This window comes from Anolis sagrei, chromosome 2, assembly GCF_037176765.1.
Source record: "Anolis sagrei isolate rAnoSag1 chromosome 2, rAnoSag1.mat, whole genome shotgun sequence".
Taxonomy (NCBI): domain Eukaryota; kingdom Metazoa; phylum Chordata; class Lepidosauria; order Squamata; family Dactyloidae; genus Anolis; species Anolis sagrei.
In genome coordinates, this window is record NC_090022.1 from 56,596,829 (window position 1) to 56,623,339 (window position 26,511).

The following is a 26,511-nucleotide window of genomic DNA, read 5'->3' on the forward strand; positions in this document are numbered from 1 at the left end:
TGTGCTGCTGAACTACTGACCTAAAGGTTGGCTGAACTGCTGATCTGAAGGTTGGCAGTTTGACTCCACAAAACGGGGTGAGCTCCCAAAGGTAAGCTCCAGTTCCTGCCAAACTAGCAGTTCGAAAATATGTAAATGTGGATTGATAAATAGGTACCGCTTTGGCGGGAAAAGGCAAAGAGACACTCCAAAAAAATTTGCCAGCCACATAACCAGAAGGGAACAACATAGGCTCCTCAGCTTGAAAATGGAGAAAAACACCTCCCAGAGCCAGAGATGGGCACTGCCTCCAGAAGCCGGAAATGAAAGGAGAAGCCTCTGCCTTTGTTTGTGTTTGTGTGTCTCATTGTATATGCGGTAATTATAAAGGCATTGAATGTTGTGTATGTAAATGCTATAATCCATTATTATTATTATTATTATTATTATTATTATTATTATGCGACTCTTTGAGAAAAGTTCATTCGTAAAAACTTGTTTTTTTGGAGAATAAAATAAACTTACTACACACACACAAACATTAGCACAAACCACTGCATTATATGCACAGAAAAATTACGTTTTATGAAATTTTGGGGTGTTGAAAATAAACATTTAATGGAAAATAAATTCTTCAAAACTGGACAAAAATGTTTATAATCATATCTAGAAAATTTATAAAATTATTAATTAAAACAGGGTTCCCAGCTGCATGCAGCTTCTATTACGTTCAAAATAGAAATGAATGAATGAATGCATTTAGTGAGGAAGTCTGATGGGTTTTATGGCAATACTCTGTCAGCTAAATCACAATGGGCTCTCATAGAACATGGAATATCTACTGTCAATGTGCAGAATGAATAACTAGTGAACTGTCAGTTGAGATGTAAGATCCTACAATCATGACTGGATTATTCTTCGTTCACTGAAATTATAGAGCAGTGGTGATCTTTTTTGCCTACAAAGTAATCCTTTGTTTCAGATATAAATCACTTGTTTATTACCCCCTTTAAAATATATAGTATTAACATATAAAATATGTTATATTTGAATAGAAGCAGGGGTTAATTTTGACAGTTTATTTGAACAGGGAACTTTGCAAAGTTATGACAGGTTATTGAAAAACTGAATACTTTGCAGGATTATCTCAGCTGAACAGACTAGCTTCCCACCAAATCAAATAAAGATTTAAGCACATGACACTATCTAATTTTAATCTATCTAAGTAATCTGATCATCTCACATTGATCCTTTGCTGAATCAATAAATAGTGGGATCTTTAAATATGCCAGTAATATTACCTTTAGAAATTAAGACAGCATAACAGGATTATCAAGTTATTTTCTCCTAATTTATTATATAGTACGTGATCTTTATATAATAGTTTAGCATTTTAATTCTTTTTGATGAATGCCAAGTGTATTTTTATGCAAGTCTATCCTGTGTTCTAAGTGATGTATTTGCTGTCACGTCATTTAGATTGGGTCAATACTTTGGAATCTAGTTCTGGATGGCTAAGGGTGATTTCAAACCTCATTCTTTACACCCCTCTTCTTATAATTGCATTAAGGAAAACCTTCAAACATACATGCTCAATTAAAGATTTGTCTTCCTCTTTTAGGATGACCAAAGCTCAGATATCTCACAAAGCATCTGCAATGTGCAAAAATTGGGAACTAAAAATTCTATTTACTATTCTGAAAATACAAGGGCATTGGTCATATAAGAAGTGTATCTAGACGCTGCTATGGCCCAGTCAAGTGATCTAAAAGATCATGTTAACCAAAGTGGCTACACTTGCTCTACCATCTTGATGCTAGATCCATGGAAGAAAACTGATCAGTAAACACACTTACCTGAGAGGAGTCCCCAGGTAATACGGTATCCTGTTGCTCCACTCACACCCCGCCAGGTCACCAGCATGCCCTGGGAGGAGATGTTCTGGGCAGACAGTTGTTGTACCCCTGTCAGACCCACTGTGGAAACAAAGGTGAAAGTCAAAACAAATGATATTTAAGATGATGTCACATTACATCCATGTAATGTGACATTCTTTGATAATACAACAATATAGATACAGTGGAACATTAAGGATTAAAACTTGTGGGTAACTAGCGTCAACTGCATGGTCCCTTATTTAAACTGAAATACTTGTTGCTAAAGACAAAGATCAAGAACAATCTTAAAAATGGAGGTTGTGCAGAAGAGATGTGAAACAGTCTACAAATTCAATATGAACTCTAGGTATCCAGAGGCTGTATAAAGAAAAGGCAGTAACTTTAGCCTAATCATACATCTGACACTGATGGAGGAAGCTGATAAAGAAGATACTTCAACATAACTGAATAACAGAACAAATGAACTCAAACTGCTTGTGTTTTCGAAGATGACCTGAATGAACTTCTCTAAGATCTTATCTCTCCAGCTTAAATTCAGCCTGGTTTCATGTAGCAGAACACTGAATATCTTCTAATCTCTTCTACACATGGATGTCCTGGTACCCCAGAACACCAGTCTGAAGGAAACAATAATGGAGAGGGGACATAAGATATCAGATCTGACCCTCTAAGACAGGGATGAGTGGCTATCAAGGGTCCCAAACCTGTCCAATTTTCACTCTCCATAGATCACTTTTGAAAAACAAATCTATTTCTAGTTGAATACAGATGGAAGGCAAATAGTGTCTTCTGCAGGATTCTAAGGCTCCAACTATTCCTTGAACGAAAATTTTGAGGAGACATGGGCAGTGGGAACCTTCAACCTTGGAAGGCTGCATGCAGCTCAGGAAGTGCATATGTAGGTTGCTGGTCACACAATTCCCACCTGTTCTTTAAAGCAGTGCTTTCTAATATTTACCACTTCCATGCCAATGATCCCAGAGCATTGATTATATTAAATGGGGCTTCTGAGAAAAACTAGAACGGCAAAGGTTAAACATCATTGCTGTAAGGAAAAGAAAAATCAAAATATTCATTTTATCTTCATTCAGTAGCTCCTTTTCATTTTCTTCATTGGAAATGTATCTGCTTTTATCCAAATACCAGTTAAACATGGATTTACTTAAATTTCTTGCTATTTGCCAGTCTAAACAAACTAAGGTATGTCATCTCTAATTTTAGTAAGATTTTTAATCCTCTATTTGTTCATTTGATATTTTTGTACTCTTTATTTGTTGCAAAATAGGCCCGTTAAATACTTTTAAAATAGAAAAGTATGATGATAAGAGTCAAAGATCACATATCCTATAAATGTTCATAGTAACTGGAAAAGAAAACAAACCCAGCACCCTCACTTTTGCTTCAAATAAGCTATTAGTTCCCTGTGCTGAAACTGTCTAGTGGACTCTGACTTGGAAGTAAATCTCACTGAACTCAGGATGACTTACTGCCAAGTAAAACTGCATTGAACCGAGACTCATAGCAATCATACTATATTAAGCCGATATAGGCAACTTTAATTCATCCTGGGGGCCAATTTTAGCTCCTGTAACCTTCTAGGGCCGCGCACACTGGCAATAATGCCAGAAAACCCCAACAACTTGGATTTGGATAAAAGCAATTTCTGTTTTTTGAAAAATAAGGGTTTTTTCCATGTTCAAAAGAACAGGAGTGTCCCAGCAGCTTATCTAAATGGCAAATCTTTGTTTCTGGAAACCAATAAAAGGGTTGTTGGGGGAGTTTGGAGGAAAGAAAAGCTTGGTAGGAAATACATGGTTCAGAACCTAGGCTTTCCTGGATTAAGCCAAAGGGAATGGTGCGCTCTCTCAAACCAGAGATGAGTGAGAGAAAGAACGAATAATGTACAAGCCTCTCTTTGTGATTTCCCACAGGATAAAAGTTAATGGCAGAAAGCATATACTGACTGCCATTCCCTTACATTAGAAACGCAACTAATAATAATAATAATAATAATAATAATAATAAGTTTATTCTTATACCCTGCCACCATCTCCCCGAAGGGACTTGAGGAGGCTTACATATGGGGCAGAAAGTCCACAAAACATAAGAGGAAAAAAACAATCCATAAAACAAAAAACATTAAAATAGCAGCATTATAAAATACAACCAAGGTAAAAACACACTAAACATAAAAGTAAAAAAAACAGATTGCTCTGAAGCTCCATTAGACAAGATTCACCAAAAACCAATGATCAGGATTACTAAAATAGGCATGACCAAGCTATAAAAGAGCAGAGCAAGGGATAGTGCAAACAGCGTACCAGAGAAGTGTGTGAAGTGCAAAATAGAGTACTATCTGGCAACCTATTGTCTGTTTCTGCTTACATCAAACTGTAAGAAATGATCTAGGACATTCGTTTATTTACATTCCATGATTATTCAAAGATCTTCCTTCATACATTACCTTTTAAGCAAAGTTACGACACTATCTGAGAAGCTGTGTCTGCCTCACACACAACTATGTTACTCAACTGCAACATCACAAAGGATCAGCCTCTTACTGCCAGTGGAAGCTCCATTATGGGCTGCACAAAGCCTTGGATGTCAGATAATTTCACCTGTTTACAGCCATGACTCTGTATCAGTGTTCAAATGAAACTGGATGCCAGTTCCTCCAACTGTACTTCACTTTTGCTTAATTTTACACTGCATACAATTTACTATGCACTATTAGACAGGCCCACCCATGATGCATGTGTTAAGCCACTTGAGTTAACTCTTCATCATTTGAAGAGGGTCCTCAAAGCTGAAAAAAGAGTGGCTGGCTTTTTGCAAAGTGGTCACAAGCTATTCATTTAGAACTACCATTACTAATATTAGATAGTAATATTAATATTAAACTTTCTAAATCTCCAGGTTCTGACTGTCTTAGCTCAAATGAGACTTACATGTTCGGCCACTCACTACAGCAGGTGCTACCGTCTGACGTGGGGAGATGGGATAGAGAGTGATCACATAGTCAGTGTTCGGGCGAAGGTTGCTGAGCAAGAATGATGTAACTCTTGCCCCAAGATTCACCTCTTCTGCTTGAGCTTCACCTTGAAAGAGAAATTTTAAAAAAATGTTTTCAGAGACACACTTAACAGAACTATGATGGTTATATAAGTCTCCCCCACCCCTGTTATATGAATAAAACTGATGGTTATAAAAGATGCCTCTTATCCTGCAACATCATAGGAATGTCTGAAGTTTTCAGATTTGCATCTAATGAATACAGAGTGGTCAAAAACAGGAGAAAGCCTAAAAGTTAGAACCTCTAAAACAGGAAGAGAAATGCTTCTGGGGAACAAGATCCTCACCCTCTTGTTTTGGATCACAACTCCCAGAATCCCCCAAATAAAGGATTCTGCTACTTAGTCAGAACTCATGCTGGCTGAAGAATTATGAAAGCTGCAATCCAGAACAGTAAACTTTTCTGCCTTATAGGAAAGTCACCATAACATTCTGAGTGGAACACACAACATTTTGAATTCAGTACAGGAGATAAGTGATTTCAACTGCAGGGAATTATTGATCTCTAGTTGGATTTGAAGAGAACTCTGATCAACCCCATTCCTATCAAATCCTCCCCCTCCCCCCGAAAACAATATATAGTTGAATACACCTGGAGGGAACTAGGTAGGGAAAAGCTACTCTATAGTGTGCAAACTAAAAGTAAATATGAAGTATGTTTGTCAGAGTGTACAATTTAAAAGATTAACTGAAAAGTCTAGTCTGTTAGCCAAGTATAGGAAGTCAGGATAAAAATGCAGACTTCAGACTTCAGGACTAAAACAATGTAGCTTTCAATAAATATTTCAGGACCTTCTTGTGTTGAATTGATTTGTTTTCTGCTACCAGATAATATTTATTTTAATAGCTTAATCTTTTATTTCAGAGTCTTTGACACCTCACGTGGTGCATGTCCAAACTTCATGATATAACATAAACTATTTTTTTAGTGAACCTGTTAGAGCAGTGGTTCTCAACCTATGGGTCGCCAGGTGTTTTGGCCTACAACTCCCAGGAATCCCCGCCAGTTTACCAGCTATTAGGATTTCTGGGAGTTGAAGGCCAAAAACATCTGGGAACCCACAGGTTGAGAACCACTTGTCTATGTGGTTTTTCAACAATTTCCCAGGGGAGTCAGAAGTCAATTAATGCATATATGAACACTCAACTTAGACATAATCTAGCTCTGTAGAAGAATGGTTGGTATTCAAAGATCAAAAGTCACTTGGAGCAATGGCGGGGAACCTTCCAAATGGTATGAACAATTCTCATAATCCCTTGCCTACAAGTATATGCATGTGTAAATGACAGTATATGTTTGTGTTTTTAGAAGAAAGTAGAGGAGGCTACTGCATTTCTCCCATTTGTCCATGTAGATCTTTTCCGAAAATGCAGCACTGGGTATATCTGGGACCAAGGCCTTTGCGTAGTAAGAAGCTAAATTACTGCAAGCAGAAAACATAGCCTATTTCAGTTATTCTCAGAATGAGCACGGTGGTAACTGGCTAACATTGGTAGGCAGACAAAATGGATGGGATGTTGAATAGGACGGTGGGCATATGCTATGCTGTGACTAGTGCTGCAATTTTTTACAGTCAGGCAGAAGAAAGCATCAGAGAGTAGTGCTTGGTTCTGCTGAGCTCAGCACCCTTTTGGTGCCCAGGGGCCCACATTCTCTTGCTATGGCAGCAGGTGCGGCCAGGCAGAGGGTGAGGCTCTGGGAGAGCTGCCAGGGCAATAAGCACTGGGATGACTGCAGGCTGGGGAGGGGCAGCTCCAGGTGCCAATTCAAAACAGGCACAGCACAGGAAATGGCATGGGAATCTTGAAAGATTGCTTGCTTGCTTGCTTGATAACGGGATCCAGTTATTTCAGGAAGCTGGGGGTATGAGACCTGGGTCCTCTTCCATGCCCAGTATTTTTTAAACTCAGCCTTCTACCTTCCTATCTCTTCACTAACCTCTTGCTGCATATGTGAGCCTGTAGCCCTGTATGGCGCCCAGATCACCTGCCCAAGAGAGTCGAAGGAAGGATGGTCCTGCTTCTAACACTCGAAAATTTGTCACTCCAGATAGCACCTCTGTAAAAGAAAGTAGGAATGGAAAGAAAAATAGTGGGAGAATTTCAATGTATTTTGCTTATCACAGTCACTACTGTTCTTGTCTCAGATTATTTAAAACTTCTTCAGATTTTTTCAGAGTTTCACTAGGAGACTCACAGAAGGCATAAAGATGTAAGAACAAGAGCTATTGGAAATGCATTGCTCTGGAAAGAAATAAATTTATATGTTTTGCATGAGTGCTAACCTTTTGATTTCAGATCTGTTTTGCAGATTAGTAACAAAGTTTTGCTGAACTAGAATTCTTCTTTAATCCCAAACTGCACCAAGGGGACTCACTTTCAATCCATTTAGGCACATACAAACATACACCAGTACAAGCCTATCTTTTAACTACTCTTGATGACTGCCTCTTCTCTTTCTCCTTCCTTCCCTGGAAATCTTTCTCGTTCTCATATAAAATACTAATGAAATAAATAGTCATATAAAGCTGAAGGGAAGCTAAGTATTTATTGGATTTATATAGTGCCCAACTGGCAAATAGCATTGGGATTGTTAACAATCAAATAATCCAAAACAAATTAAACTTTCACTGCTTGTATAATCTATAAAATGGCATTTGTGGCTTTTGGCCTCCCAAATATTTTGGCTTACAGGCAGCCTCAGACAACATGGCCATCGGAGAGGAATTATGGAAGCTGAAGTCCAAAACATCTGAAGAAACAAAGGTTTCCCAGCCTTGGTAAAATCATGAACACTGTAAAGAGGAATATTCATGCTACTATACCGTCACTTGTAACAAGAACTAGGAGTTCCAGTGGACACACAAATCACTGCAGTCAAGTTACAAAATCTAGGAGGGCAGCAGCAATAGCTTCAGACAACTTCATCATCCCAGGCATCATCCCTGGCTAATGTGTCTATCACTCATGCTGTCTGTGCATGATGGTACTTGTAGTCTATACCAAAAAGAGGACACTCCAACAGGGCAAGCTAAATTAGGCTCTTGTGTGGTGTCTCCAGACATAGACATATCAGGTAATTTCAAACAAGTCTCAAATAGTGTTGTTAAAAAGTAGTTATTACTCACGTGTGCGTCCTTTCCCAGTAACTGATTCTCCAATGATGTTGGTATACTGGGCAATAACAGTGACCTGGTAATCTGTCCCTGCCCTCAAACCACTGAGCACAGTACTAGTCTCATCAGGTCCCAAACTAATCTGTTCAAGAGAAAAATGAGATCTGTTTTTCCAATCAGATATTACAATTAATACCTTCTATTCCACCTGCACATGTATCCATTTTATGCACATACATGGGAGAGAGACAGCATGACGTAGCCTTCTACTACAACTCTGGAGACCAGGGTTTGATTTCCCACTCATCTGAGGTGAGTCATACACAGTCAGCTCCAGAAAACTCTATGATAGGAGTTCCTTGGGGTTATCATAAGTCAGAAGTGACATGAAGGCACATAACAACAATGAAACGTGAGGAAGCAACAACGGGAAGAATGAAATGATTTTCCAATTTTTGGTAAATTCTTTACCTTCAATCAGTGATAAGAGATCATTTGAAGCCTAGTAAGGTTTTTGCACTGAAATTATCTCTTTTTTGCAGGCTGGAAGATTTTACATGAGATAAGAATCCTAATTTTCAGACCACTCTTGATTGCTTTAAAAAGTAATAATTTCCATTATATTTACATAATAAGCAGTCATGCTAACAATAACAAATTAGTTTTGAGAACTCAGTGAATGTAATGGTTATGTGGGTGCATGCACGGGGATTTTCCAGATTTAACATTCTAACCTCCATACCACACTGTCTTTTATTAGAAAGGTAGAGTGCAAGCTGAAGAGCAAAAGCAAGCCCTTCTCACAATAACTTTCAAAAATTCAGACTAAGTCAGGTAAAAATCTCACTTAACAAACAGTGTTGCCTTCTCTCCCTAATTTGCACCAAACTGATGCTTTCACTACGAAAGAAAGAATTGCTATTTCAAAGGTCTTGATATAGGATAGAAAAACATGGTAGGTACCTTGGAGTTCAATTAGCCTGTTTCCTTATTCGATGCAAATAACAGCATCACTGATAGATTGTAATCTAATCTCCATTTAAATACCTCCAATGAAGAAGAGCCCAACAGCTCCCATGACAGTCTATACTACTGTCAAAAAAGATCATGACTATCCAAACTGCATTAGTTTTGTTTTTATTACCAATTCATTGCCAAAGTCAGGAGATATAAGAGAAGCTAGTGTGACACGAGAGGTCACACAAGCCTATTCAGGAGTATGAATGTTTGCTAATGAGGCAGTTGCAGAAAGCTGTGAAAACTCCGGGTTATCTGAAGCAACAAAAATAGACTGACTTTTGTGCTATTTCTCTGAAGCTTATTTGCATTTTCATTTTATCTTTAGTTTTTATCGTTTGGACTTGTGCAGATCTTAATTCTCCAAAATGTACTGTGAACCTCAAAATGAACAAAATTTCCAAGGACAAGGAGATGGAAAGGGGGATATTTTCAGCAAGAATTGTAACTTGGGTCAAATCTTTTCCATCACCTATTTGCATAAACCCTCAGAAGACTGCAATAGGAGCAGGGCTCACCTCCTGCCTCTCGGCCGTGACTTCTTGCCCCAGGCCCGTGAGAGGGACGTACTGCACCTTGTAGCCTGTGACAGGGCCCCCGGCCGCAGTCCAGCGGATTCTCAGCATGTCAGGGCGCTGATCCAAAAAGACCAGGTTGGAAGGGCCAACATACGCCTGTGTGCCTTTAGAGGAAAAACCCAAGCAGAGAGGGGGAAATTAGGCTCCTTCTTGACAGCTCACCACAGGCCTGATACGGAGAGAGGACAAAGCCTCAGATTTTCAGAAAGCTGAAAGGGCGTGAAGAATGGTGACACTAGCAACAACCCCTGAAAAGGAATGGGATTGAATGGTGACCACCCAACCCGCAGGGCAAGGTTAAACCAACAGCGGGGTTAGGTCAAAACCAGTCATCTTCCCAGAGTATCAACACTGATTAGATTAAGACTTTCTTCTAGGACCACTCAGAGTTGAGAGATTTCCATGGAAACAGGGCCAGGCAGGGCTGAACCCTCCCCTGACAACTGCCAGAGGGAGAGACAAAAAAGCTAAGCCATGTAAGAACAGATGCCATTTGTCCCTCTCCAATGCTTTTTACCTGGAATCTGTAGTATGCCCCCTGTGCTGGAACACACCTTCCGGGACACCAATGGCAGCAGAGTGGACAGGATTTTAAAATCATTGACATAGAAGGAATAATCTTCCGTGGGTGTGGAGGCAACTCTGTCAATCTCCTTGCGGTCTGCATTCTTGATGCCTAAATTGGGGAAGAGAAGAGAAATAAAGAAGGGAGGGCCATCGTCAAAACAGGCCATTCCTGAAGGAAATATAACTATGTGCTGGATCCTCTTCACTCAAATCTGGGTGGAAAATGGTGCCATTCACTGGCTAAAATAAGCCTTCTCGCAACTTAACTACATCCAGTGAGCAATATAGAGACGAAATGACTGCAAGCCAATTAAAAAGCTTTATCGACATTCTAATTACAGATTAAGTATTTGGAATTCTGCAATCCAGAATACTCCCAGATTGTTCACATGAGTGGCTGAGACAGTGAGAGTTTGTGTCATGCACAACATCTATACCAATAGCAAATTATCTTCAGTCTATGTGTATTTGGTCTTTATGAAATCAATGAATGTCATGTTTAGACTTGGTCCCATCTCCATTATGTACATGCAATATTCCAAAATCTGCAAAAAATCAAAATACAGAACACCACAGTCCCCAAACATATTTCAAATAACACTCAACCTGCATCATGAATCCAAACAGTCTCATAAGGCCAGTACAACAATAATAGGCCCCTAATCACAATGGATGGAGTCCCAGAAACAATGCCATCCTGTCAGTGTATGGAAAACACAAGCAGGAAGCTACAGTTGTTCTCTTTTCAGGCTCCTGGGATTCCCATGGACAACCAACTGGTCACTGTGTAGACCAAATTCTGGATTTGACAAATCTGGTACAGTATACTCTCCTTTTGTTCTAATGAGGTATTTTCCTTCTCTTTTCTTTCATGATGCTGTAGCCAGCACTGAAAGCCTTTCATTGTTATTGAAGAGATAATTCCACATGTTTGTCTTACAACGCCAGATGTCAACTATCAATTCATCTTTTATGTATAGCACTTGCATACAGCTGAAAAAATCCGGTTGCTGCTAAGGTTTTAAAATTAATGGTATCTGCAAGTAACAGTTTCAAAAACCGGGAGAGTGGTCTTGGAAAAGGATCAGTCCATCTGGCATGCAACAAAAACAGTTTATGCAATGCATTAGAGAAGTTACTGTGGGCTTTTCCTACAAAGATCTTCATTAGAGCTGCACCACAGCTGACCCACATTTTCAGCTGTACATTTCCACTGCTTTGCCCTCGGGCACAAACTTATGAGAGAGGAAGATTTCCAGAGTTAACTAACATAGTAGGCCTATCACAAGCTTTCAATGTTCCCATTCCCCACCTAACTCTATTGTGGCAAGCAGGGACTGGTGCAGACATGAATCTGTTCCACCCATTCAGCTCTGTTTCCTCTCAGGACAACATCAACAACAGAATGAGGGGAGAAGTGGTAGAAAGGAGGGACTGAGGGAAGATATGCCCGTATCAGAGTTGTACAAAAGGGAAATGCCTTGATAATATTGTTCTTGGCTGGGGCCCCTTCCACACAGCTGAATAAAATCCCACATTATTTGCTTTGAACTGGAATACATGGTAGTGTGAACTCAGATAAGTGTCCTACCAGTTCAAATCAGATATTGTGGGATTTTCTGCCTTGATATTCTGGGTTATATGGCTGTGTGGAATCTATGGTTGTCAGATATTCCTGGATGTCAGGTTTGTACCTTTAAATCTCAGGGTCTGAATAGTCCTGACCTGGCAAGTCTAGCTGGGTCCCAATACTGAGTGCAGAGGTTACTTACCCACAGCAAAGACTTTAATCCCTTGATTCTTCAGCTTCAATGCTGCCTGATCAACTTCATCCTGAGACTTTCCATCTGTTATGAGGATACATATCTGAAGGGTAAAAAACAAAAAGGTAAGATGTGGAGACACCTCAACAAGCACACCCAGCACACCTAGTCCCTCTTTTTGAGGGCCCTTCCACCCAGTTATATAACCTAGAATGTCAAGGAAGAAAATTCACAATATCTGCTTTGATCTGGGTTATTTGAGTCCACACTGCTATGTATTCCAGTTCAAAGCAGAAAATGTGGGGTTTTATTCAGCTGTGTGGAAGAGGTCTGAATTTACAGGCCCTTCCACACAGCCCTATATCCCAGAATATTGAGGCAGAAAATCCCACATTATCTGAGTGTGGACTCAGATATGCCATTATCTGAGTGTGGCTGTGTGGAAAGGCCCCAAAACAGCAGAAGTTGCTTGTTTGCTAGCCTGGAAAGACAGTTTGTCAATTAGAGATGAAAATCCTTAATTGTTTTATTCTCTCTTGCAAGCCATTAAAGTACTTTTTCTCCCTCCTTCGCAGTACTCTCTCTGCTCCCACATTCACTAGTGGAGAAAACAGGAAGTTTTGTGCAAAAATATCCATGGATTTTTCTCTGGAGAATGATTCTGGCTTAATTTAAGTCACTGACTATCAGGAAAAAATTGGCTACTGATCCTGCCTACTTAGGATGTTTTAAGAGATATTTTGACTAGGGATGCCTCCCAAAACATCTGGAGGATTCCAAGTTGATAAAGAATAATATTTAGTCTTCCTGCATTTATTGAGTGTTGCCTGACTGAGCACGACAGTGTCTGAACAGGATATGCACAGAGGGCACTTAGATCTTGACAATTTTAGAGTTCTCTCTTTGTCAACCTCCCCAGAAATACTAACAGTGAATACTTTCATTTCATTACATTGGCTATCTTGAGTCCCTATATCATTCATTAAATAAACAAATGAGTAAGTAAGTAAGTAAAAGCTGGTGTCTGACAGATTCACAGAGCTGAGAAACCCTGTAAGCTTATGACCTTGATAACACTTATCTGTCTCTGATGTGCCTCAAAAAATGATTCTCTGGTGGTACCTTTGGAACCTCTGGTCTCAGCTGATTGGATCCAAAGAAGTTGTCTGCCACAAAACGGAGGCCTGCACCAGTACGTGTATTTCCACCCTTGTAGGCCATCTCTCGAACAGCTCTCATCACATCTGTCCCATTGAGGAAGTCGGAGAATGTGAACTCCGTCCTGAGATCAAAATGAAATGAGATAAAAGGGGAATTGAACCAGAAAATCTAATATTTTAAATCTATCTCTGCTTCAGAATTTACATTATGACATCATCTTATAGGTGGATTTCTCGTATCTACAGGATGACTTATAGGTGGATTCTTAGTGGAGGATCTTGAGGAATTTTCTTACATTATGAATGGAATAGTTAGATCTCTGGCAGATCTCTTGTTAATATATTTTAAAAGAATAATATAAAGTTCCTAGAGGACTTGGACCTGAAAATAAACACATCACATTCTTTTGGGAGCCAGTTTCTGGTGCTTAACAAGCAGCCCCAAAGCCAGCCACTTGCCAGCTTTAAAATGGTTTGATATCCTAGACATTGTTTTCATTCTCCTGGAAATTTTGGGCAGCCCAAAATACTGTAGCCTAACATTTGAAAGCTATGCTGGATAAGGACATCAGAAAACAGGAATCTGCTATATATCAACTTCATCTAGTTTAGGATTGTTGGCCTTGACTGTTTCTCTCCAGGATTTCAGGCAGGAGTTTTCCCTGCATGACCTCCAGATTTTTCTAATATGATTAGCATTGTAAGCAAAAGAAAATGGGACTCACCTGGGGTCATCACTGTACTGCACAGCTCCAAAACGCACCCTGTTCTCACCCACCACATTGACAAACGGAACAACCAGCCCTTCCATGAAGGACCGGACCATGCGGAAGTTTGCTCTTCCAATGCTAGAGGATCCATCCACCAGGAATACAATGTCAGCCAAATAAACATTGGTGCATATTGCTGCAAAGAAACAGTCAAGAGTCATCACCACAACTTACGTCATGTACCAGGACTCACATCCTATCTCATATGTTCTTTTTAGCAAAGGTTGTGTATACTCTCAGACTAGTGTGACATTTTCTGATTCTGTTTTCAGTTACACACAAATGTAACTGATATTTCAATGACAAATGTACATATGTCATTGAAATATCCTTTAAAGTAAGATATCTTCAGTGCCTCATTTATATTACATTCCTTTGAAGTTAAATAATCAGAAAGAGCTGGCATGGGGCTCCAACTCTAACTGAGGTAAGGAGAAACATTTCCATTCCAACAGGCTATCTGGGCTCCTTCCCAATTATCACACATTAGAGCTATAGTTTGATCTCCAATCTCCACTATTTAGAAAAGATAGGAGCCCTGGATTAATGGGTGATCTTGAAGATGAAAAAAATGTACTATGAAGAACTATTGAGATCTGAGAAAACAGGAAAATTTAGAAGGCTCGCTACAGTAAGATATATGCAACTTTCCTTAAATACTTTACTATAGACAAAATGATGGATCGGGAAATTCTGTTCTTCAGTGAGAGGGAGACTTCATTTACACATAGACATTAAAGATTTCATTTCCCCAGTCCTAAAGAGAAGTGCAGGCCTCTCCAAAAGTTCAAAAATCTTGATATCTAATCTCAATATCTCAATGGAAGTCATTTTTTTAGCCTACAAAACATTTGCTACCATTAAAAAAAATTCAATGCTGCATCACCAAATGCCACTAGTACTATGATTTTAAAGTTGACATTTTCTTGTTAAAACAAGAGACGCATATCTCATTTTAACTAGAACCACAATGCCAAAAGCAACAAGGTCTGGTGGCTTCCACATGGTTTTGGGTTTTAGCCAATATTTCAAAAGATATATTTAAGGACCTATCTAAGGTGATGAAAATCTATTGGAAATAGGGTTCAGAACCTTGGATAGTTCCTTTAACATTCAGAGTAACATCTAGAGCAGATTCACCCTTCTACTGACCTCATCTCACTAACTACCACTGGCAGAAACCTTGGAGTAGCACTGCATCACAATGCATTTATTCCTCACATGCGTTGTTTTACTTGGAAATCATGAAAATCATTGTTGTTTGGCACTGAAGTTTGTCAATGTGTATTGGCAAGCATGCACCGTCAATGATGGGATCTGAGAGGCAGAACTTGGGATGGGATCCAGATGCACTGAAGTTGCCTACTCTATCTCAGTGGAGCTACAAGAGATTTTACTGCTACAAGGAAACAAATGCATCAAGCCATGGGCTTTCCCCTTCTGGAGAATGTACGGGAAAAAGTGGCTCTGTCTACAACCATGAGATATTGCATGAAACATGAAGGAACAACGGGACTCCTGATATCATACTGAATTTGGTCTGGAAACATGGGCCAGAGAAGACACTTTTAAAAATGCAATGGCAGAGAAAGTCACTGCAGTGGCCTTTCCCCAGCAAAATATAAACATCATTGCAGAAAACCTACAAGAAGCATTTTTATCTTTAGTTTCTAGGTCCACCGAGATGGGCAAAATCATGTTTGTCAGTTACTCCTCTTTCACTGTATGTTTACTAATGAAATTGCAATTGATTTTTCACACTATCTGTCTGCATTTTGGAATGATGGGAAATTGTGTAGGACAGGAATGGGCATTTCACCTGAGTGACTATTTCAGTAAAACATATACAAGGAATTTTTAAATTTTTATTTTGCACCAAAAAACTCATTTCTTGGAAACTCAGAAATTGTAAAAAAATAATAATTAAAAGCTAGAAGTGTGGAAGACTTGTAACTAAAAAGGCAGCAAAGAGGCTATTACTTTTTGAAAAAATCACTGCAATCCTCGGGGAGATAGAGCGGGTTATAAATAAAGTATCATCATCATGCCTTTTAAGTGCTATAACATGACTATTTCAAAAGGGCTCCTAAAGTGTTAAATCTCTGTAACATTATGAAAACTGTTACACATGTGTGTTTGCATCAAAATGATCAGCACAGCATTGCTTCTTGTAGAATACTTGTCTCCAGACACTTTGGGTCATATTTACAGTCTGTGCAAGCATTTGTCAGCTATGCTTTTCTTTTTCCTCTTGATAATTATACTATATTCTTTCAGGGCAGGCACCTGGCTGATATGTGTGCATTTCAATCTCACTTCATTAAGTATCATGAACCAGTTCAAAATTTAATTCAGCGTCAGGCCAGGCACCTTTGGATTTTGTATTCAGAATATGGGTTTTGTATTCAGATTGTTGGAGGAACAGTGACTGGACTGTCCAGGTAAGGTTCAGAAAGCTCCGTTTTAGAAACCTAGAAGAGCCACTGTAAGCCAGTGCTGAAAACACTGAACTACATGGACAGAGCTGGGAAAATGTATTGTCGAAGGCTTTCATGGCCGGAATCACTCAGTTCTTGTGGGTTTTTTCGGGCTATATGGCCATGTTCTAGAGGCATTTCTCCTGACGTTTCGCCTGCATCTATGGCAAGCATCCTCAGAGGTAGAGGTCTGTTGGAATCTGGGAAAGATTACCGTTTAGGACTGCAACCCTCAGAATCCCCAGTCACCATGATTATGGTCATGCTAACTGGTGGATTCTGGGAACTGTAGTCCCAAATAACTTTTTCCAGTTAGGCATGCACCAGTGCTATGAAAATGGTATGCTCCAGGAAGCTTCCTATGATCCTAAGACTGTACATGGGTCTCCATATTCCCAAGCAGAGTTTTCTCTCTGACAACATCTCAGATCCATTCAACGAAATGTGTTTCATGATCTTAAGCCTGCAAAGCATTTGTTCTGAATGACAGTCAATCCCATAACATTATGTCAATAAGGATCCACCTACATCTCCCCCTTTTCTGAGCTGCAACTTGTGATGAAGCAAGAAACGTGGCATGGAGCGCAGTGAGGAACAGCACGTCCCCTCTCATTGTGAGTGTCTGCAAGAGAAAACAAGAGAAAATGGCTGGTTCAGCTGAGGCAAAAAGAGACATGAATCTCAAAAGAAGACCACTGTCAAGTTGCTTCAGAAGAATTACTTTCAATCCATAATTCAACTGGAGAGTAAATAAGCATCCACCTTCAAGTGCATGGTAACACTATAATGTTCAACAACATTGAGTTCTGTTATCAAATACACACATTTTAAATAATATCTAAAAGATAACATGCAAAGCAACTGTAATACCAAAACTGGAAAAGCAAATGGATAAAGTTTCCAGCTACACAAAATTCAGATGTGTCTAACTTATTCCTGCCCATTTCAATTCTAAATCCCATTTTATAGGCATTTCTAAGCATTGCCACCTTCAGTTGGAATGAGACATCTGCTGAATTACTTCAACAGTTGATCCTGCCCACATTTACCACTGAGTTCAATGAAACATACATCCAAACAAGGATCCTTAGCAGTGCCATACCTACTTTTTAGGCAGTGTTAGGCAGAAGCCCAGAAGGGATGAGTCAGCAGTGAGGGCTCTGAAACTGCTCCTCTTTCCCAGAGAAATCCTCCAGGAAACCTGCATTCCCTAAGTTTAGCTGACTGGTTGACCTACGATGTCGGGGAGGAAGCTGTCCCACCATCTATGTCAACACAGACTCATGTACCAGTGTGGTTGAGGTAAAATTTAAGTTAGGACTGAGGATAAGGAAGATCTATGCCTGGTGAGTGTTTACACTAAAGCCCAAAGTTCCAGATCATATCTAAGAACACCACACCAGGTAAAGACAAGCCACGAAGGTTTATTTTAATTCAGCCATAAAAGATGCCTGTATGGCTGATGACAAAATGTACAAGTATAACACAAAATACAGAGACATGAAGTTTATACACATGACAGCTATTCAAACTTCCCGCTCTGCCAGTCTGAATCTGTGCCCTGATTGGCCGGTACTCCGGTGAAGTTGCTCCTTCAAGTGGGGATTCCCTTGCAGGGAGGAGATGATGAGAGATTGGACTGGGGAGAGCCAATCAGCTGTGGAGAGGTGGCTCTCCAGGGAGGAGGCAAACCCCGGAAAGTCCATGTCCATATTGGGAAATGCTAATGAGTTTTTGATTTAGTTTAATTGTTTCTGATAATGAGGAAGTGTCCTGGGAAAAATAAGGGAGAGGGATTTTGGAACAAAAGGTGATGATCTTCTTCAATCAAGACTTGGATGTCAAATAAAGGATTTTAATGAGTGCACATACTTGGAGTCTGTTTCCTCAGCCAACAATCTCTCAGTGTAATTGAGACAATCAGCTGGACAAATATCGGCTGGAGCTATCAGATTAGGAGCAGAAACTGCCTGCTGATCCATGTATGTACACAACGGGTCCCGATTGTCACCTTTCTCTAGGTAGTTGGGGGAATGTGCCCAGTCCCATATGTCTAGGAAATTCGTCAGCAGGGTCAGCAAGAAGGCAAAGACCCCTGTGGCTTGCCTGGGCAAAAATCATATACTTGATACATATTTGATAATATAAGAGTAGGATAAAGGATACAAGGTAGACAGAAAGTTATAAGAAAAAGTATTTTATTAAAGGGTTGGAGTCTTTATATGAGTCCATATCTGCAGACATTTAATAAAAAAATAGTCTTTAGGGGAGAGTAGAGGTTGCTGGTCTGCCTTCCAGTATTGTTCTCTGCTGGAATTTTGTAGGTTCAGTCAAATAAAAATTGTATCTTTATCCTGGTGTCCTTGGAGAACTATAAATCAGTGAGGTTGGGGGAGGGGTCAGGTTCCATAGGTAGAACAGAAAAAGGACATTGTCTTACTCACTTCAGGCAATGAAGTAATGACTAGGAAAACAGCCAATATCTATGGTTCAGATATGGTCCAAGGGGATATCAAGTAAATCAACAGCTCTTTGAATATTAATGTTTTATTGACCAGTTTAAGAACCAGCTGGAGAACTTGTTTGGAGATGCAGTTTAGAAGTCTTTTGATATAAGACTTATATGCGTAAATAAATAATGACATAAATACATATACTGTATATACTCCAATATAAGCCTAGTTGTTCTGCCCTTTTTTTTAGGCTGAAAAAGTCCTCCTTGGCTAATAAATAGCCATGGGCCATGGCTATTTATTATTTTACACTATTATTATAATAATTATTACATTTATTATTTTACTCTATGTATTATTGTTATTATTATATTTATTATTTTACTCTATTATTACTGTTATTATTACATTTCCATTTTTTACTCTATTATTATTATTATTATTATTATTATTATTATTATTATTTTACTGTATTATTATTGGAAGGATACATAAGCACATTTACAATGAAAAAGGTTAGAATAATGGTTTAATCAGAGCTGGACAGTCCTATCTTAAATTACAGTTTTATGTAAATATTCTAAAACATTTAACCTATTGATACCTCAATTAATGTAATTGCATTGGTATCTGTTTTTATTTTGAAATTTACCAGTAGCTGCTGCATTTCCCATCCTCGGCTTATACTCAAGTCAATTGGTTTTCCCAGTTTTTTGTGGTAAAATTAGGTGCCTCGGCTTATATTCGAGTCAGTTTATACTTGGTATATATGGTATTTGGATAATAATCAAATTTGTGAATACATCAATTAAAATAAGAGAAAGCAACCTAATTTCCACAAAATGCTATGACTCCTTATCATTCTGATAAGGGCAGAAGAAAATTGAAACCAGGGGCTGCTTTCCTCAAATTAATGGCCTTTAGAATTAGCCATTAATGTAAAAATTCTCAGATCCCCAAATGAATCAAATTCACTACACTGGTTCACTCTATGGTGACTACGAATGTATGCACAGGTTGTCATTTTTAGATTCTAGCCACACTATAATACACACTTTATTGCACCTTACAACTGACTGAATATATGAGCATTATTATGTTTTCCCAGGGCAACAGTTCATTACAAACAACTAGATCTCCCTGTAGCTGCTGTTACCCAGTGAACAGGTTTTAGACCAAGCCATGGGCTGCTCTTGGAAGACTGAATTCATCCTTTGTGAAGCGTGAAAGTGGAGAGCTTTAAGAACAATTGGCCAGAAATTTGAAGTTGATGTTGAGCCTGAGTAGGAGACAATGCAGCCACGGGGTAACACAGTTGAGAGCAATTCATGTGAGAAAAGAAAAAAGATAATTACAGCAGATACAGTATGAACTTGGGACAGACAAATCGTCACCCCTTCTATAATTATTTGTTTGACTTTGTTCTGCTGAAAAATTACAAAATACATCATACTACCTTTGGAAACTAGCAGGCCTCTTCAACCGGCAAAGATTGCTTTTAAAAAGCATGCGTAGAAGGAAAGTGATGGTGCTGGATTCATAGCATCCATATTTTTGCTTTGTAGTATGATGGCACAGCAGGTTAAACCACTGAACTGCTGAACTTACTGATTAAAGGTTGGCAGTTCAAATCTGAGGAGTGGGGTGAGTTCCTGCTGTTAGGCCTAGCTTCTGCCAACCTAGCAGTTCAAAAACATGCAAATATGAGGAGATCAATAGGTACTGCTTCTGCAGGAAGGTAAGGGCGCTCCTTGCAGTCATGCTGGCCACATGACCTTGAGGTGTCTATGGACAATGCCGGCTCTTCAGCTTAGAAATGGAGATGAGCACCACCCCTAGGAGTTGGACATGGCTAGACTTAATGTCAGGGGAAATCTTTACCTTATATATATGTCAGGGGAAATCTTTACCTTTACCTATGATTGAGGAAGCATTTGTAGATTAAGAGATAAGTCATGCAGTGATTCCCAAATTGTGGACCTTCACTTTAGCCAACCATCACAAATTCTGGGAGCTAAAATCCAAAAGATTTGAATAACCAAAGTTTAGGAACTGTTCCTGGGTAATGGACTGAATGGGAACAAAGGGAGTACGGTGTTCCCTCGCTACTTCATGGTTCACTTTTAGCGGCCTTGCTGTTTTGGGGGTTTTTGAAAATTTTTAATTAAAAAATAAAATATTAAATATTTATGTCTAGTGGAGGCCAGGAAGGTCAGGGACCCCAAAAGTGCAGCGGCCTGAGTCACAGTGGGGAAGGCCTGCTTCCCTGGCCTGCTGTTGCCTGCGTGGCTCTGGAGAGGCCAGGGAGGCAGGAAGGTGCCCTTGGGATGGTCTGGGAGGCGGGTAAGGAAGTGCAGGTAAGAAAATAATATATAAAATATATAAAATGGAGACTAGGATGTGGAACAATGGCTTCAAACTACAAGAAAGGAGATTCCATGTGAACATTAGGAAGAACTTCCTGACTGTGAGAGCTGTTCAGCAGGTGAACTCTCTGCCCCAAGAGTTTGGTGGAGGCTCCTTCTTTGGAAGCTTTTAAACAGAGGCTGGATAGCCATCTGTCGGGAGTTCTCTGAATGCAATTTTCCTGCTTCTTAGCAGGAGGTTGGGCTGGATGGCCCATGAGATCTCTTTCAACTCTATGATTCTATCATTCTAAAATCTATATAAATAAAAATGTATTGTTTGTTTGTGGGATTAACATAACTCAAAAACCACTGGGTGAATTAACACTGAATTTGGACACAATACACCTATCAGGCCAACGAGCGACCATCACTCATTAAAACACTGAAAAACACAGCAGAAGAGACTTTAAAAGCCAACCCCCCCCCCAAATACATTAAATGCATGCACAAAACCACACACACACACAGACACAGACACAGACACAGACACACACACACACACACACACACACACATATATATACAAACACACATATATACACATATATATACACAAATATATACACACACATACACACATATATATACACAAAAACACATATACTCAGACTGGGCCACAGCGATGCATGGCAGGAGACAGCTATTAATGTATAAATATTAAAATGAATATGGTGTCCCTACTTTGCGGATTTTCACTTATTGCGGGTGGTCCTGGAATGAAATCCCATGATACGCGAGGGAGGGAACCCTGTATAATAGAAGTCAACAGAAGCTTCTGAAAGGAGAGACCATTGGCTCCCTTCCCTGAGCCAATGGTCCAAGCCACTACCCCAATAACTCAATAATATCCAATACACACTGACTCATACTAGTCTCTAGAAAAAAGAAAAAAAGTTGAATGATCCAGTCCTGGAACTGCCTCATCCTGTCAAGTATTGCTGTCATGCCGAAAGATTAGCCCTTACATCACATTAGCTCAGAGCCGAAAACAAAAAACACTAATCACATAGCAAACACCATTTTCTTCCACAATGTATTTCAGCTGTGGTCCTAGAGCTTTAAAGTTCTTCTGAAAAATGCTAAGGGAAGCTTTATGAGACCTATTATGGTATAATTTTAATCATACCAGATGTCATAAAATGGTGTGTCTGGAGGTTTAATGAAGGTAAATTGGGTGGCATGAAGCAATGCAAATCAAGGGTGGTGAATCCTTGGCCCCAGTCAACATGCCCAATATGGAAAGACTCAGGAAGTTTTATCCAAAATTTTTGGAGAGCTAAAGGACCTCTTCCTCCTTATCTAAAAGATGATGTATATATGCACAGTAAGGATTGAGTTGACATAGTTATGCAGAGGTAAACAAACAGGCCAAGTTTTATTTCCTACTCCTTTTCTGAAAGCACTCAGGAAAAAAATGCAAGGGCATTGGGAGGGGGAAGCTCCTTGTTTGAGGAACTATTCCCCCATGTCCCCTGAAGCAGCCTCCTGCGTTCATTTTCTATTTTTCTGAGGGTTGCTGTTATCCAGAGTTGCTTTCTGCAGCCCCCATAAAAGACAAACATAGTCTGGGGAAAAGTGTCTTTAAAGGGCTTGGCAAGAAGAATGAGCTATAGAGAAAAGTTTTCTGCCTAAGGGCAGAAGGTGTGTACAAGCAGTAAAATCCATCATCCCAAGCAATGCTGCCCAACCCTCCACAGTTCCTCTCCTGCAGCTATTCATTTTCTCATCTTCTTTTTCTCACTCTTACTTCCAGACCAAAGTGCCAGGATTATCTGGTTACTTGGGTGTTCTTTTTCCTTTGCTTCTGAGCATCCTTAGACACTGATTTTAATTATGCTGGCGTGTGAGGCCTTTAGTTCCCTGGATAGAAGCCCCCAGTGGTGAAATGGGATAAACCCTTTTGCCGGCAGGACTGAAGACCAATAGATCGGAGGTTCAAATCCAGGGAGAGTGTGAATGAGCTCCTTCTGTCAGCTTCAGCTCCCCATGTGGGAACAGGAGAGAAGCCTCCCACAAGAATTGTAAAACATCAAAACATCCTGGGCAACGTCCTTGCAGATGGCCAATTCTCTCACACCAGAAGCGACTTGCAGTTTCTCAAGTTGCTCCTGACACACACTAAAAGAATTCTCTGGATGTTTTCAGCAGCAACTTCCACAATCTCTTACCATTGGTCATGCTGGCTGCAGCTGCAGAAGCTGACATCTAAAGCTTCCCTATCTAATCTACATTCTGTTATGTAAACATTGGATAGTTCTTGTTCCATGGATGCTGCTTTGGTTTTGTTACACTCTCCAAAGTAGGCAAGAAGCCTGGCATTCAATGGTGAGAGCCCTTCTGGGTTGAATGAAGGCTTGCCTGAGTGAATCAAAGCTTCTAGAACATAACCACGTAAACTCTCAGGTCATCCCCTGAGAGTCTAACCATCTCCGTTGCATGAATGATAGCTAACACAGACTGCTGCTAGAAAACCCATGTTCCCAAAAACCTTGGGGTGAATCAGGGGTAATGTGCTTTTGATATTTTATGTGTCATTTCATACCAAAGACTACGATTAAAATCCCAATTGCAACAAAAAACTGCTTAGATTATCTGGACAAGTTTCTGCCTCTTCGGGTCCCTTCTGCAAGGCAACTGTTGCTGGCATTGGGGATGGGATGCACACAGCTTTCCAGTGAATAATTTTGCTCCATAATTATTGCATTTCCTCAGTTAAACACCCACCTCTGTATGTACTCATTTTTTTACCTCATTCAGCACTGTCTAAATTGCTCCCTACCATAAGAGCAAGGGGGATAAGACCATAACTCAGCTTCAGAGCAGCACAGGCATTGCATGCTGAAAGCCCCATGTCCAATCTTTAAATGGGAAAGTACCCAGCATTCCCATAGAAAGTTGGGGAGTGGGCAGTAAGAAAGGTCACTTCCTGAGCCAATGCCAATCAGCGTAGACAGTAATAGGCTACCTGGACAAATATATTTCTAATCCCACCCACTCATCAATTTACCTCCCACTTCAATCTCACACTTTTCTTTTAAACACAGTACCAATCCTATATCCATGGGGAGTATGTTATATAAGAAGGAGCACCTGGTGGTGCAGTGGGTTAAACTCTTGCACAACCGGCAGGACTGCTGACCAAAAGGTTGGCGATTTGAATCTGGGGAGCAGGGTGAGCTCCCATCTGTCAGTTCCAGCTTCTCATGTGGGGACATGAGAGAAGCCTCCCACAGGATTGTCAAACATTCAGGCGTCTGCTGGGCAATGTCCTTGCAGACACCCAATTCTCTCACACCAGAAGCAACTTGCAGTTTCTCAAGTCACTTCTAACACAGAGACATATATAACTTACACACACACACATATAAAGGAGGCAGTGAGTATGGAGGTGTGTTGCACACCTAGAAGTCTCACAACATACATGGAAATGGATATTCAGCTTTCAGAAATGCTTTTTAAATCTATAATCAATTCCCATGCAAGTAGTCCAGTTCTGTTTCCTCTGCCCATGGGGACAGCCTGTCTGGAAATGGTCACAAACAGCATGTCCAGGGAGCATTTCCTATGCTTCTCAGCTGCTGGCCAGCAACCTTCCAACCACTGTAAGGAACCCAGGAGGCAGACACACTGCTCTATAACCTGGGCAGTTTGACCCCTATCCTAGTTGCATGAAGAAGTGCATATAAAGACACTAAGAACACTAATCCAGCATATAGGTGAGCATAAAACCAGATTAAATTTAGAAGCATCTCAGGAAAGATGGTAGACGAATACAAAAGTTCCTTTGAACTTGTGGAAGCATAAGCTGGGAAGCTTCTGTCATCAGGACCAAGATCCAAATTGTGGGAATATGTGCAGAGGAGCTTTCCATTCACTCCACTGAACCAGTGGCCGCAGGTTGATTTCCTCTTCCACTGAAAGGAGGCAGCTAAACAATCTCACCCATGTATTGTCAAAAGCTTTCATGGCTGCAATCACTGGGTTGTTGTAGGTTTTTTGGACTGTATGGCCATATTATTTATTTATTCATTTATTTACCATATTTATATACCCCTTTTCTCAGCCTGAAGGTGACTCAAGGTGGTTTACAATCGGCATAATTCAATGCCCCCAACAACATCAAATATAGTTTAAACATTAACATATAGTATTAACCATATAAAAACAATATTCCAGAATCCCACCCATAGCACCAGCTGCAGAAGCAGTGGGTGCATCCAGACTGTAAAAAAGAATGCAGTTTCACACCACTTTCACTGCCATGGCTCAAGGCTACAGAATCATGAGATCTGTAGTTTGGTGAAGCACCAGCACTTTTGGGCTAAAGGCCTTATAAAACCACAACTCCCTGAATTCCATAGCCTTGAGCAATGACAGTTAAAGTGCTGGCAAGCTCCATTAAGAGGCACCCTGAGGCATGTTGACTCCAAAACTGTTGGCAACCTGGGGATTGGCCACTTCTTGATACTACAGTTCCCATGGGCCCCAGCCAGCAACAGTGTGGGGTCATGGGAGCTGCAGTTAAGCCACATGCTGGCCGGGCTTTGGAGCTGAAAAGAAGAAGCGAGAGGGGAGCAATGAGCAGGGCCCGACTCTCTCCGTCGGAAGGCGGGAGTTGGCGAGTTACCTGTTGCAGCGGGAGGGCATAATCACCGGCGCGCCTGGCCTTTCGGAGCTGTCCTCTCTTCCTGCTCTTCTCCCCTTCCACGAGGAAGGGACGCGCCACAGAGGCCGAGAGAGGGAGGTGGGAGGGCTGTGCTTTCCCCCAAATGCAGCCGGGGGAGGGAGCCGCCTTGCCTGTGGGGAGGCCCACCGAGAGCAAGCCAAGAGGAGGAGGAGGAGGAGGAGGAAGGCCGCCCCTCCCGCCCGCCCAGCCCTTGCAGCCAATGGGCCGCTCAGGTGGGGGAACCGGGGCGCCGCAAAGGAGGCAGCCACACCCGGGACTTCCAGAGAGCCTTCGTTTCCTTTCCGTGTGCTGGGAGGGTTGCTTTGTTCCAGAATGGAGCTGAAGTGCCTTGAACTAGACTGTATGGCAGAGTAGACTCAGGGTTGAATGCAGTTCAGTGCATTATGTGAGTCTACACCAGCCATGGGCATCTTTGGCCCTCCAGGTGTTTTGGACTTCAACTCCCACCATTCCTAACAGTCCCGGCCGCTTTCCTTAAGAGGCTGAGGGGGAAAAGGAAGGGGCCTGAGGCAGTTATCAAGGCAGAAAATGCCACAATATCTGCTTAAGCGACTGAGGGGGGAAGC

At 40.6% G+C, this 26,511-nt stretch overlaps 1 protein-coding gene across 1 annotated transcript in view; it reads right to left on the reverse strand.

The window, feature by feature from the left end:
• The window catches only part of COL7A1 (collagen type VII alpha 1 chain), a 135,570-nt gene extending 109,499 nt beyond the window's left edge, over positions 1-26,071 (reverse strand). Inside the window, exons 1-11 of the mRNA XM_067464786.1 lie at positions 25,886-26,071; positions 16,926-17,019; positions 13,876-14,056; positions 13,113-13,272; positions 12,000-12,093; positions 10,178-10,336; positions 9,601-9,764; positions 8,078-8,207; positions 6,889-7,008; positions 4,826-4,975; positions 1,836-1,955 (exon numbers count right to left, since the gene is read on the reverse strand). Coding sequence (XP_067320887.1) covers positions 1,836-1,955; positions 4,826-4,975; positions 6,889-7,008; positions 8,078-8,207; positions 9,601-9,764; positions 10,178-10,336; positions 12,000-12,093; positions 13,113-13,272; positions 13,876-14,056; positions 16,926-17,010 — 1,363 coding nt within the window. The 5' untranslated portion in view covers positions 17,011-17,019; positions 25,886-26,071. The remainder of the gene's footprint in view (positions 1-1,835; positions 1,956-4,825; positions 4,976-6,888; positions 7,009-8,077; positions 8,208-9,600; positions 9,765-10,177; positions 10,337-11,999; positions 12,094-13,112; positions 13,273-13,875; positions 14,057-16,925; positions 17,020-25,885) is intronic.
• Between the last annotated feature and the right edge of the window lie 440 nt (positions 26,072-26,511).